At 45.9% G+C, this 14841-nt stretch overlaps 1 protein-coding gene across 3 annotated transcripts in view; it reads left to right on the forward strand.

The window, feature by feature from the left end:
- Nucleotides 1–2586: 2586 nt before the first annotated feature.
- RGS12 (regulator of G protein signaling 12) overlaps nt 2587–14841 on the forward strand; it is a 120027-nt gene continuing 107772 nt past the window's right edge. For all 3 annotated transcript variants that reach the window (XR_002482691.1, XM_008070674.1, XM_021718860.1), the window contains exon 1: nt 2587–4564. Coding sequence is in view for 2 of the 3 variants with exons in the window: in XM_008070674.1 (XP_008068865.1) it covers nt 2684–4564 (1881 nt within the window). In the remaining variant the exon portion in view is untranslated. The remainder of the gene's footprint in view (nt 4565–14841) is intronic.

The following is a 14841-nucleotide window of genomic DNA, read 5'->3' on the forward strand; positions in this document are numbered from 1 at the left end:
CCTGCAGCACCCCAGTCCTTGGCTGACAGGATTAGGCACAAGTTGGTCATGGATGGGCAGAAAAACACACCTGATATTTCCAGCGAATGGTATCAGGAGGGGACTCTGTCCAGAGGAAAGAGATTCAGCTTGCTTTCACTAAGAGGGGCAGGCTCAGTTGTGCATCGTGGTGGCTTGGTGTGTCCCTTGCTACAGGTGAACTGTCAGGCCAAGATGATGAGACAGGAAACTACTTTTTCTGGCCACCCTCAGCTTTTGGTCGTAAGTCTCGGGAACAGGTTTTAGCTACTGTACTGCACTTTTGTACTTCTGTACGCAGGTGGCCGGGGAGCAAGGGTGCGGGGAAGAGACTAGTCCTTGGTGCTGTAGGCCTGCTTGAGCTTTGGGCATTGTGGGTATAGCCTGCTGATGCTCTCCCTTGTCTTCACTGGCTGCTTCCAGTCTACAAGGGTGTTGACTGCTGAACCTGCAGTACCTTGCAGCCTCGTGTCTCGTGGTAGAGTCTCATGCCTTCATGTGAGACCTGTCTTTGTCCTCTGAAAGTTTTGTGAGACTTTGTTTATTTTCTCTGCTCAGTACTTGGTGAGCCTTTTGAATTTGAGGATTCCTGTCTCTTTGCTCTGGAAATGGGCTGGGACTGCTCAGGGCTGGGAGCCATCACTCTTGGGTCATGCTGCCAACTGTTGCTTCCCAGATGCCTTGTTGTGGGCTGAGGGGTCTCTGCTGGAAGGGACTGTTTTTCTTATGTTGCAGCTGAGTCTGCCATGGAGTCCTGCACATGGTCGGTTTTCAGTGATGCTACTGAATGACAGGTGAGTGTCTGTTGATGAGAACTGTGTGGTGGAGGAGCTGGGATCCAGGAGGTGAAGACGAGGGATGTCCACAGCACACACTGTGCTTTATGGACGGAAGTGTGGAGAGGTATGGATTGGTGGTACAGTGAGGTGACCTGGAAGTGGGCCTTGGTGATTCAGGTCCAGGCCTGTCTGGGTCGGAGGAAGGGTGGGAAGAATGACTAGAGACTTGAAGGGCTACCCAGGACGATGGGAAAGGGAAGGCTGTCAGATGCAGGGATGATCAGAGTGTGTCTGTGTCTTAGCGGGGAAGGTGTCAGATCTTCCTGTGTGTGTATGTTTCCGATGTGGGTGCTGGGAGAGGGGATGCTGGGTGGGTGTTCAGCAGCTGTGGGCATTGCCAGGTGGTGTTGTGGGGAGGCTGCTGGAACATGATGACTGTGGGGGGGTATGAGGTGGGTAGGGGTCTGCTGGCAGGGGCGGGTCCCAGTTGGAGAAGCTAGCATGGTGCTTGCTGTCTTAGGCCCTTCTAAGAGTCCACGTAAGTGGGCAAGGTTCACATTTACTTCTGTCATTAATTAGCTGTGTGATGGTAGACCAGTTACTTAACTTCCTTGCACCTCCATTCCGTCATCTGCAAAATGGGAATAATAATAATACCTACCTCATGTTGTTTGGGATGATGTGAGTTATGTGTGGAGTCCTGAGAGCAGTGGTGGCCCACGTGGAGGTTGGCACCGTTGCTACTGTGATTTGTGATTGTTGTCATATTGTTCTTACTTCTCACCTTTTCTCTTCTCTGCAGTCATAGGACTCAGTTTCTCTCCCTTGTAACATATGTTTGTGCAGTCAGAACTGATTTATATTGTTGGCTAGTGCAGGGCCTGCTGCATCATGACTCAGGGCTAGGACCCCTTCTGCATCTTCAGATCTGGATTGCTGTCTGGCACAGGGCGTGTGACTGGAGGAGAATAGGGAAGTATCCTGGCAGTGATGATATTTATTTCTAGATCACCCATGAATTTTTAATGGCAAATGTGAGTGAAGGATTGATGATATCTAATCCAATGTGACGCCACATGTGGCTGAGATAGTCACACCTTTGCTTTCTGATGGTTAAGGGTACACACACCTTGTTTCATGCACATAATTATTAAACATGGTGTATAAAGTTATTTTCAGGCTATAGTGTATTTATGAAACATAAATGAATTTTGTGTTTGGACTCAGAATAGCTCATCTTGCAGATGTTCCAAACACACAAAAAAATTGGAAGTCCAAAACACTTCTGGTCCTAAGCATTTGGATAACGGGACATTCAGCTTGTGTAATGTAGCTGGTCATGTCTGATGAAAGGCGCCGGTGCCATGGAGTGAGTAGGGAGCTTTGTGTCGTGTCTCATCTATGCCCTTAGGAAGTTTTGGGATTTGGATGAACTACTTTGAGCATTTAGGGCCTCTTGCCATCAAAATGGGGTATTGAAGTGGTACCGGGAAGCGGAGTCCTGTATCTTCACACCCATAGCAGGTCAGCTTGGCAGGAATTGGTGCTGGAACAAGGTGGCAGTTGTAGGAGTTGCTTTCTACTTTAAAAGGACATTTCTTTGCCCAATTTTAAGATTTATTGTAAACAGACACTGCTGCTTCTTCATTTTGACATTTATGTGGTAACTGGAGACTCTTTTTCTATGATGCTTTTTATGATGAATTAATTGTCTTTTTATGTTTAGGCAATACCAGTGGGTGGTAGAAATATGGAATCTTTAATAATGAGCAATTTATTTTTCTTCCATAGAGCATTATTTCCAGAAGATATGGTGGCATCAAGCCTCCCCTGAAGTGTGGATCCAATGGAATAATAAAATATGCTAGTCCGAGAAGCACATCAGAATGTATAGAGCAGGAGAGACGGTGAAGCGGCCGCTGCCTGGGCCGGGGCCCCTGCGGATGCGCAGTGTGGAAGTTGCCCGGGGGAGGGCTGGCTACGGATTCACCCTTTCCGGACAGGCACCTTGTGTGCTCAGCTGTGTCATGAGAGGGAGCCCTGCGGATTTTGTTGGCCTCCGCGCTGGAGACCAGATATTTGCCATCAATGAAATCAACGTGAAGAAGGCTTCTCATGAAGATGTAGTGAAGTTAATTGGGAAGTGCTCTGGCGTCCTGCACATGGTTGTTGGTGAAGGCATTGGCCACTTTGAGTCCTGTTCCAGTGATGAAGAAGGGGGACTGTATGAAGGGAAGGGCTGGCTGAAGCCCAAGCTGGATTCTAAAGCACTAGGTATTAACCGAGCAGAGAGAGTTGTGGAGGAAATGCAGTCTGGTGGGATTTTTAATATGATTTTTGAGAATCCGAGCCTTTGTGCAAGCAGTTCAGAGCCCTTGAAATTGAAACAACGATCCCTTTCAGAGTCGGCTACAGCTCGATTTGATGTTGGACATGAAAGTATAAATTATCCAAATCCCAACATGCTTTCTAAGGAGGAAATCTCCAAAGTTATTAATGATGATTCCGTTTTTAGTATTGGACTGGAAAATCACGACGATTTTGTATTAGATGCAAGTATCTTGAATGTTGCCATGGTTGTGGGCTATTTAGGGTCCATTGAACTTCCTTCCACAAGCTCTAACCTGGAGTATGACAGCTTGCAAGCCATCCGCGGCTGCATGCGGCGCCTACGGGCAGAGCAGAAAATCCATTCGCTGGTGACAATGAAGATTATGCATGACTGTGTGCAGTTGAGTGCCGACAAGGCTGGGGTCCTGGCTGAGTACCCGGCTGACAAGCTGGCCTTCAGTGCTGTGTGCCCGGATGACAGGCGGTTTTTTGGGCTGGTGACCATGCAGACAAATGATGATGGGAGCCTGGCCCAGGAGGAGGAGGGTGCTCTGCGGACTTCCTGTCATGTATTTATGGTGGACCCAGACTTATTTAGTCACAAGATCCACCAAGGCATTGCTCGGAGGTTTGGGTTTGAGTGCACAGCAGACCCCGACACCAACGGCTGTCTGGAATTCCCAGCATCCTCCCTTCCCGTCCTGCAGTTCATCTCCGTCCTGTACCGAGACATGGGTGAACTGATTGAGGGTGTGCGGGCCCGTGCCTTTCTGGATGGGGATGCTGATGCCCACCAGAACCACAGTACCAGCAGCAACAGTGATAGTGGCATTGGGAACTTCAACCAGGAAGAGAAGAGCAATCGTGTACTTGTGGTGGACCTGGGTGGGAGCTCCAGCAGGCATGGCCCGGGTGGCACCTCATGGGAGGCTGCAGGTGGGAGGGCCACCCAGCCCTGGGGTGCCTCCTGGACAGGAGCCTTCTGTCATGACCCTGAGGGGAGTGCCCCGTTCGAGGTCGCGCCACAGACTGACAGATTCCGGGACCTGAACAAGCATTTAGGATTGGCCTCGCCCACGGAGATCCCCCCGGCTTCCTTGCGGAGCTCAGTGCCTCCTTCCAGGAGGGGCACTGCAGGTGCGGGCTGTGACTTCAGCCAGCGGTGGCTCCCAGTCCATGTGCTCCGGGAGTGGCAGTGTGGACATTCCAGTGACCAGGAGTCTTACACAGATTCCACCGATGGGTGGTCCAGCGTCAACTGTGGCACACTGCCCCCTCCCATGAGCAAGATTCCCGCAGACCGGTATAGGGTCGAGGGCAGTTTGGTGCAGCCCCCTCTGAGCGCCCAGAAGAGGGACTGGTCCAGGAAGGCTTTTGGGATGCAAAACATTTTTGGTCCCCATCGAAATGTTCGAAAGACTAAAGAAGACAAAAAGGTAAGGAATTGTTGTGCACAAATAAACTTGATTTTATAACCTAGCTAGCTGTTGAAATGACACACAAATTGCCAGATTTACTGTCCTGGCTTCCTCTGACTGACCTTGTGGCCTGTGTCGGTTGTCACAGGGTGTCTATTTTGCCTCTGTGTTACAGATTCTAACTTCCCAGGAGCCCTCAATCCCAGCCCTGTTTCAGTTGTCTCTCGTGCTGGTCCTGGCTCTGATGACCAGTCTTGGGTAGGACATCTGCCTGAACAGGTGGTGATAAGTTGATGTCTCAGAGCCCAGGATAAGTCCTTTCTCCCTCTTCCTACTCCTCCTCTGCCCCTTTCCCTATAGCCTCTTTGAAGCCCATTTTAAGTTTGACCCTAAAGTCTCCATCCCAGTGTCCGAGGCAACATTCCCTTTTAGAGTAAGAAAATTCTTGAAGCACAGAGATCTGGTTCACTGCAGGGTGAGGAGCTTGCCTCATATATGCATCCTTGTGCTGCTTTCTTTCTTTTTTTTTTTTGAGTTGGAGTCTCACTCGGTCGCCCAGACTGGAGTGCGGTGGCCGCTCCTGGCCACCATAGCCTCGCCTGCTGGGCTCCGGCGATCCTTCCGCCCGAGCCTTCCGAGTAGCTGGAATTACAGGCATGCGCTGCCACGCCTGGCTGATTTTTAAAAAATTTATTGTAGAGATGAGGTCTTGCTGCCCAGGCGGGTCTCGAACGCGCAGGCTCAGGCAATCCACTCACCTCAGCCTCCCAAAGGTGCGGGATTACAGGCTGAGCCTCCGAGCCTGGTGTGCTGCTTTCTTCATGGAGAAAATCCTGGTGAAAAATGCCTGGGGCCCGCTCCTCCTTCTCGCTGACAGGTAGGCCACACTGTGCATAGCACTGCCCCAAGGACCTGGACCCATCAGTACTCCTTTGAGGCCTCTGCCTTCCCTTAGGAGCTAAGTTTGAAGCATGAGAGAGAATGAAAATGAAACAAACAGGGCCCTTGGGAAGGACTGTTCTAGATGAGGCGGTGAAGGTCTGTGTGGCCAGATGTTCACTTCAGAGCCAGGGTGCATTTTGATGGCAGGGAGTCAGCACTCAGCTCCCTTTGTTTCAGAGAGACTCTTCTCAAAGGATGTTCACAATGTAAAAATACCTTTTCTGTGTGTGTTCACATTTTTGTGCTGAAAACGTCCTTAGAAAACCCTCCAAGGCTACTGGCTGGGTGGGCAAGGCCCGGTTGGAGGAGACGGTGTGGGCTAGGCTGAAGTGTTGACCAATGCTTCCCCTTGATTCCCCTTCCCAAATCCTCGTGTTTTCTCATTACGAAATATAGTACATGAAAGAACATTTAACAATGAGGAGGGACAGATTTCTTAAAACTTTACTCCCCAAAATGACCTCTGATGACATTTTGATGCATCTAAGCATAGATTTTTTTAAAAAACATAGTTGTAATGATACAGATTTTCAACCTAATTGTTAAGCAGGTTGCTCTGCAGCTGTGTGTGCTGCCATCCCCGACTTTCCGTGTCTCGGCATTCCGAGCCATGGGCCGAGTCCCAGGCTAGATTTTTGGGGTGGTGCCTGCCCTCCTGAGGCCTCATCTCGGTTCCCTGTGGAGCCCACCCATCGTATGATCAGGATCACTGCCAGGGAGCTGACCTCAGTGTGGTCTACCCTTGTTGGGTAGGGGTGGGGAGATGAAGGACCCTGGGAAGGGCTAAAATGTTCTTTGGAATCAAGAAATTCATTATCCCTTTGAATGCATATTTAATAATGTGTTTTCTCCATTGCCACTGTGTAAGTGAATACTTATACTGGTAGAAATGACTAGTATTTGTGTGGTTCTTTGTGGATTACAGTGCACCTTCACGTACATGTCCTCAAAGCTGAAAGTGACCTATGCGGTAGAGAGCATGATGCGCCTTTAGGTTATTGATGGTGGTAGTTATAATCCCCAGGGAACCTGGGAGACAGGTAATACTGTTGTCCCCATTTTACAAGTGAACTGACTGATCCTCAGGGCTTAGTGACTTGTGGAAGGTTAAGCAGTTGGGGATAAGCAGGGCTGTGATCTCAACCTTGGGCTGCTTTTCAGTGCTATCTCCCTTTGAATAGAAATGGGTTGAAAGTGAGGGTTTTAGCTGTTACTGCTTCTATGGAATTGGGATGTGAAGACACTGAAAAGTGTTGGAAAATCACAGTGCAGCATTTACCACTTAGCAGAGTGCTTCGTTACCAGGTAGGGGTTCTCTGAGATCTTCAGACCAGGTGGCTTTATTTTCATTTTACTGACCTGAAGATTGAGGTTATGGATATTAAGTGACTTGTCCATAGTTGGGGGAGGGAGCCAGTTAGCTCTGAGCCCATGACAGACCTAAGGCTCCATATCACCTCCCACAAATAGACTCCCCTATGTGACTTGGAGTGACTTTTATAATGTGATGTGACAACTGGTCACCTTACAATGAGTAGAAACATGCTATATTTTATGTGTTCCTGCTATAATTTCTTGAAGTTTGTATGTTGCTGTTTACTTTGCCAAATGGGTCTCCCTGGATGATTAGATCAGTCTGATCCCGTAGCCTCCCCCATTGGAGCAGCAGACTTTTCCAAGGATCATGAGGTAGCGGTTGGATGGGTTCTGATGTCCCTTCTGGCAGGTCTGCTGGGCCTCATCAGTGGTGGTGACTGTCCACAGTGACCAGAGCCACCTTCCCGGATGCTGGCCTGTGCTGGGCTAGAGGCTTGTCAGGCTCAGCAGAGGAGAGGTCAGGTGGGATGAAGGAACTGCCTGGAAATTGAAGAGGAGGAGTGAGCAGAGAGAAAGGAAAAGATACTAGAGACTGTAGGAATGTCAAATATTTGAATTTCATGTTACTCTAAGTTCTTCTCAGTGGTGACAGGGGCTTCAGTGCTTTACTTTGCACAAACTCGGACTGAATCAGTCAAGATCCAGCCAGGAGACAGAAAACACAGCAGTAATTTAAGTAGGGAAAATTTAGTATAAAGAATTATTAACTAGGGAGAAGATGTTGCTGCTCACACAGATAAAAGACAACACTAAGGTAGTCAGCGTGGAAAAGGCTGAGTTTGGAAAAGCGGATGTGGGAGAAACTTAGATGCTCAGAGGGGACCCTGTAAAGCTGAGACTGAGACCCCTGATGGTGGGGGCAGTGACTGCTACTGTAATGATGAGATCATGAGTGCTGTTACCACTGAGACTAAAGAAACTCATTGGCAGGAAATGGTGACTAACCCCAAGAGAAGTGATGTTGGGACTGTCACATGCCAGTCCACCCTCCACCACCTGGAAAGTAGTGCCTGTGCCTACCTGAATGCTGCGGTGCCTTGGTTGACAGAATTGAACATGGAGTAGAGGGGCTGGAGAGCAATGCGGTCTGCAAGGCCCAGTGCCAGGATCAGAAGCTGGGCAAGAAAGGGTGCTAAGAGCAAATACCTTGGTGACTGGTATGCTTTCATTTGGCAACCCAGCATCTGTGTGCCCCTTTCTTTGTGCAACAGCAAGCAGCACAGGTGGGCCTCCAGGTGGCAGATATTCTTTTTTTTTTTTTTTTTTAGCTCTCATTTATTTTGCGTTGTCAATCTAAAAATTCCAAATTATAAACTTGTATTAAGAAAACAATTCACAAAAGTTTTTAAAACTTTAAAAATTTAACCATAGCTTATTGTGCTAGTAATTTAAGCATCTTGTTACTATTAGTATTTCTGTAAAGTATAGTTGCCAGTATTTTGAAAGTTGTCAGTAACTCAGTTCATTATTTAGTATTATTATTATTGCGGTTTGGGAAATCCAAAAGTCTGGAATTCACAGGTATGAAGTCAAAGAATCTTCTGAAACTTGTTTGGGGAATCTCATGACAAAGCAGTCCTGTGTACCTACAACTTGGTGTATTACTCCTTGTAACAGAAGTGGTTTCTTCCCATCATTCCTTTCCCCTATTTGTGCCTATCACAGTACCTAACATATTGTAGTACAATCACTGTCCACCTCTCACTACCTTCTTGGCTGGGGCATTTTACCTTACTTTTTGTGCTTTATAGAACTTTGTATTCAGAAGGCAGATATTCTTTAAGGGGGAACACTCTCCCTCCAGCATAGTCCCAGTGGTGGTTGTTACTGTTTGCTGTTGAGTGACTTTTCTGAACTGGTCCTGTGAAGTGGATTCTTTGTTATGTGGCTACAATGTCTCTGCTTGGTCAGCTTAGTGATCCACTAATAACTGGACAGAGATTCTTTAGATGCCTTGGCAGTCAGTCTTACACTCTTGACTGAGAGCTCTGTATCCATGTAGGGGCATACCCTCGACTTTCAGCCAGCCAGTTGACAACTCTGTCTTAGCCTTCACTTCCTTCTCAAGGTCAGCCATAGGTGAAAATGTAGTGCTCTCCCAGGGCTTTCCTGAGCATGTGCACAGCCCTGCAGTGGCCTTCCAAATTCCTAGAAATGTATTGAAGCTTTTAAAAATTCCCTAGAGGCATCTCATTCCCCAACTTTTCCTTTTGAGCTCATCTTGGCCTGCCTGCATCTAGATAGGGGCCGAGGGGTGTTCCCGTGACTGTGCAGCAGCCCTGGACTAAACAGCCCCACCAACTCCTCCACCCAGCACACCATGTGCAGTGTGGTGTGAGGCCCAGTCTTGGGGAGAGGCCCCTGCTGAGGGTATTTGCTTGGGAACTTGCTGTAAGCTCTGGGATAATCTTCAGGGTTCTCTGTACACAGTTATTGTTGCTTCCATGTTGTACATAACAAATCTATATTGAACATGTCCTTTTCGGTTACTGCCTCCAACCTTTCTTAATTCTGTGGGTAAAAAAGCTATTGGAAAAAAATATATTACTGCATTTAGTCACCAGTAGGTCTTGAAGTCCAACAATTCTGTTTCAAAACTTTCACTAGATTCTCTTCATTGTTTTCCTCTAGCAGTGCTTTTGCCACTGCCTCCTTGATCCTGTTGTGCCCCAAGCTCAATCAAGCTTTCCACTCTCTGTAACCACTTGCTCCTGTGGAAGCCTGGAGACAAGCCAAAGGAAAGGCTCCTACTCGTCCCTGTCAGGGTGGGGAGCTATGTGCCTCAGCCTATTTCATGCTGGCCCCATGGGAGGTCAACAGGAACAAATGCCAAGCCCTTGTTGCTCGGCATGTTGACCTCTTCCAGGTAATGTCAAAAACTGAGCCCGGGGGTGTGTGCCTGTAGTCCCAGCTACTTGGGAGACTGAGGCGGAAGGATTGCCCGAGTTCAGGTTGAAACTGTGGTGAGCCACAGCCATGCCACTGCACTACCGCATGGGCAACAGAGTGAGACTCGGACTCCTCTAAAAGCAACAACAGCAACCAAAGCCTTGTTCCCAGTACGCTGACCCAGGTAAGTTCCTGAGTTGCCTTGGCCTTTTCAGTGGTGCGCGGTGTGTTGGGGCAGGAGTGGGGCGTTGGGCGCTGAGCGTTTTTAGACTTAGCTGAGTGTAAAACTTTTGAAGCGGATTAAAGAATGTGTATTACTGAATGGTTTACTGTTTTGTTGAATTTGCTTTCTGTTACTGCTTAATGTGTATAATCAGTAGAAGCTGGCACTAATGGAATTAAATTGTAAAGTCTATTACTAACAGGATGGATTGATTTAAAAGAGAGAATCCAAGATCTTGAAATTCCATTTATATCTATAAAAAAAGATCCAGGTATGTTTAATTTGAGTTAAGGATATTTAAGTCAATGTCTTTGAAAACTGATTCCTAAAATTAATACTAATTAAAGTATTGGGTTTAGTAGCAAAATCTAAATTCTTAACCTTTCTGTGTAATGGGTTTCTGAAACTTTAACAACGAAGATGTTATTCATAAATATGTTAAAATGTCTGTTTTATTTCTATTATGAGAAATAGCAATAGATGAGACCCACAAAAACAAGCTCTTTGGAGTCATCCATAGTTTTTAAGGGTATCCAGGAGTCCTGAGACCACAGCATTTGAGGACTGCTGCTCTAGTGAGCTTCTTACTAGTTCCCAGAATAGCGTTTCAAGAGTGAGTTTTTTTCCAAACTGTTTCTTATTGAGAATAAGATCCATTAACAGGAAAATGGAAAAGTAAATTATGGAAAATCTTAGACTATCAAAGATTTAAATCTAAATGAGCTAGTGCTACAAGGATCAACCCAAATAAATCTTAAAACAATGCTATTAAAAAGGCAAAATACAGATGATGTGTAGTGTTTCATGGTTTCTGAAGTTTAAAAAAAACCAGACTTTTAGGGTAGGTATGAAAGCAAAGTGCAGGCAGAATGTTCTGAGCACCAGATGACAAGAGAGTTTGCCTCTACCAGGAGGACTGCCCAAGCCACATTGCTTGTATTTATGGAGTTTATTTCTTCTTATGGTGCGCGGTGTGTTGGTGAGTACTCACCATCTTATTCTCCACTATTGATCTTTAATAAAAAAAACCCTAAAGGTAAAATATGACATAGGTAGGTGGGCTGAGCTGTTGCAGCTGATATGCAAATAATTGCACAGAAGTTAGATTAGAAAAGAAAGTTTATTCAGAAAGTAGATCATCAAAAGAGAGGGTGGATCTACCTCTTCAAGATTGGAGAGGGGGGCAGAGGCTTAAAGAAAGCATGGCGGCAAATGCTTGACGCTAAAGCCTTTTAAGGCTTCCCTTTGGAGGGGCAGGTTGCCATGGTGATGGGGTGGTGGTCTGTTTCTCACATCTCTGACAGCAGATGGATGGATGGGTCAGTTACAAACTCATAGACAAAGGTGGGCTGGTAGCTGGATGGGTGGTTCAGTCACATAGATGAGAAGGGCAGGGCTAGTAGCTGAAAGACAGATTCTCAGGACAAAGATGTTCATCTTAATATCTTGTGACTCACCCGGGATTCTGGGAAAGGGTTTTTGTTGTTTATGAGCTCAGGGAGACCAGAGAAACTCCATTTTGGACTTTGTCCTTTCAATGATGAGTCTATGAAAAGAATAGAAACAAACCATATAGCACTGTAAAAGTCAGAAGTCCTAGATGCTGCCTCTGCCATGCCCTGCTTGCTATTCAACTCCATGGAGGTAGCTGCCATTCAGAGTCCCTCGTTTCCTTTCCGTAGGTTTGCTGTCCAAACAACCTCTTGTATGTTCTTTTCCTTTTTATTTTATTGAAAATACATAGTATATGTTGCTGTGCATTACTTTTTTTTCTCTCAAAACTCAACAGTGTACATTTAACCCAGTTTAGTGACAAGTTCTTTGGCCTTGGTCCCAGAATGTTGCCTCTCCAGTTACTGTGGGTCTCTTCATATCTGTCATTGTAATTGATCCTGATGGCTTCCACCAGCTTGGCCTGAGCTCCCTTGTCTTCCAAGTTAACCTGTATGAAGGTGATAGTGGCACAGGTCTTCCAGTGGACTGGATACCTCTGACAGGCCGTCACCTTGACAGTGCAGTAGGGAACCCATATATTATGACACAGGGCAGCCAGGAAGACAGTCCGCTCAATGGGAGCCATGTCATGTGTGATCCCCACCAGCTGAGCCTTCTTGTTCTCCTACGTGGTAACAGTATCAACCCCTGCTCGAAGGACAGGCGGTTGGCCTCTTAGAGGGGATATCCCTTTTGCTGGCAGATCTTTTTTCAGCCCAGGCCAACGGTCTTTGCTTTTTCTCTTGCTTTGTCTCTGGTCTATACTGGGCCAGCGTAAGCAGTTAAGTAGCTGTTTGGTGGTCCAGGGCCTGAGTGAACTGGTCAATCCCAGGAGACACTTCAGCCACTTATAAAGGATAGCCCTTTGCCACTGCAACTGCAGGTTAGACTGACAGATTGACAATCTAAATTTCCTCTTCTTGAAAGGACACTACTCATAATGGATTAGGGCCTACCCTGATGACCTAATTTTACCTTAATTATCTCTGAAAGGCCCTATCTCCAAATACAGTCACATTCTGAAGTACTCGGGGTTAGGAATTCAACATACGGATTTTGGGGGAACACAGTTCAGCCTATGACAGAGTGACCCCTTGGGATTGATTGAGGCCATGTCTGTCCCTTAAAATGGCCAGTGCCAAAGTTGTGAATGATGGCTTATCCTGTGCCGAGTGGCAGACAACTGAATGAAAACAGAGGAATGAGACCAGCACAGGATCAAGACAGGTCTTGACTGAGAAACTGGCAGCCCTCACCCAGTGATGTCAGAGCAACAGTTACATGAATGTCCCCCTATCCACTGAAACCATAGGGAGGGAGATGGTGCAAAACACCCAAAAGGGACTTAAGCAGGATGTGACTAAATTATTATAGACCAGAATTGACTAGAACATTGGTTAATTTGTTAAATTGTGTACGAATGAATTAAATCTGCATCAGATGTAATTTGAGTTTAGGGTTAGAAAGTCAAATCGGGTTATATAAGAGAAGGGTACATTTTAAAGTTAACTTTTTTTCATACTGAGTCCACAATGCAAAATTTCAGTCTGTTATATTTAATTGAGGAAGGAGTGAGAATGCATTCCTTTGCCTCTTTAAAAAAAGTTTCCTTTTAGAGAAAACGAAGATAAAATTGTTATATTTAAACTTTCAAGAGTCACAGATCTTATTGAATATCAAACTTTGTAACAATTTCTAGGATACAGGTTGTCAGGCGCCATAGAAGCAAGAGAGGTCATCTTCTAGTGCCACTGCCTGGTTCTTTCTTGCTGCATGAGGATATGCTTGTCCCAGGTCTCACATGCGAGGTCTCCAAGCAAGGTGTGTTGTGCTCACGCCACTCATGGTGGGGGAAGCTGTTGACCACAAACATCTTCATTTTATACTTTGAGAGCTGCTTAGCTTTTGTGACATTTTTTAGGGCGCCATACCCCACAACTCCGAGGATTCCAAGTTTATTTACAATGTGTAATTCTGCACATATCAGGTACATCCTGCTGAAAGCATTCTTTATATAGGGAGTCTCTCACTAGTAAATGATTGTGTTTGCCAGGAGGTCTTTCATTGACCTTTGTCTTCTGTGGCAACCCCAGGTAAAGGGAAAGAGTGGAGTGCAAGCTACCACTGCTTTCCTTCCTCCCTTCTCGCGTTTCTACTTCTAGATATCTATCCTAGAACCTAGAAAGGCAAAAAGTGTTGTGATCCAGGATATTTATTACAGCATCATTTGCAATGATAGCATCTAGAACAGTGCCTGGCAGTTAGTAGGCACTGAATGCCTTTTTTTTTTTTTTTTGGAGCTGAAGTCTTACTCTGTGTCCTAGGGGCTGGAATACAATGGCACACTCATGGCTACCACAGCCTTGATCTGCTGGGCTCAGGCAATCCTTCCGCCTCAGCCTGCCATGTAGCTGGAACTACAGGTGGGTGCCACCATGCCTGGCTAATGTAGACATGAGATCTTGCCAAGTTGCCCAGGCTGGTCTTGAATCCCTGGACTCAGGCAATCCTCTTGGCTCAGCTTCCTAAAGTGCTGGGAATACAGGCATGAATAAGTATTTTTTGATTGAATAAAAAATGCTTATTAACGGTGGAATAGAGAAAAATGTGGTTTACGCACTATTTAAAAGTAATAGGAATTTCAATGCTGTAACAGCACAACTTAAAACAATAGTGGTTTATACAATATAGAAATGTAGCTCTCCCTCACATGAGTTTGGGTAGGCCATCCAGGGCTCCACCATCATCAGGAACCCAGGTATCTTCTGTTGTGTTGTTGCTGCTGTTCGCCAGCTTTAAGACAATTGCTCGGGCTTCACTTTCCCATTCTACCCAGTGGGAAGAAGGAGGTGGAGGCACCGTCTGAGAGTTGCACATATTTCTGCTTGTGTCTCGTTGGACAGACTTAGTCACATGGCTGTGTCTAGTGCAAGGGAGACTGGAAAATATTGTCTTTAGCTGGACAGCCATGTGTCTATCTAAAATTTCTATTCCTGTAGAAAGGGGGAATGGCTATTGCAGGAGGAATGGTAGTAGTCTCTGCCGCATGAGGTAGATCAATATTTATATATTGATATATAAATACTGATCTTGTTGAGCTTTTGGAAAACTCCCAAAAGGCATATCGAGCAGAAAATACACATACCTTGTTTTAATGTAAAATATTTCAGCACCCCTCAAGAAAACCTATGCATTTTAAGGTACACATATGTTTATATGTAAATATATAGAAAAAATACAAAGGAAATACTTTAAACTGGGGATAGTGGTTATCTTAGGGGTAGTAAATGCAAACTGGGATGGGTCCAGGAAATTTTTACCTTTTATTGTTTCAATTTTTTTTTTTTTTTTTTTTGAGTTGGAGTCTCAC

The sequence above is a fragment of the Carlito syrichta genome, unplaced genomic scaffold (assembly GCF_000164805.1).
Source record: "Carlito syrichta isolate Samal-C Ts95f unplaced genomic scaffold, Tarsius_syrichta-2.0.1 Scaffold313910, whole genome shotgun sequence".
Classification (NCBI taxonomy): Eukaryota; Metazoa; Chordata; class Mammalia; order Primates; family Tarsiidae; genus Carlito; species Carlito syrichta.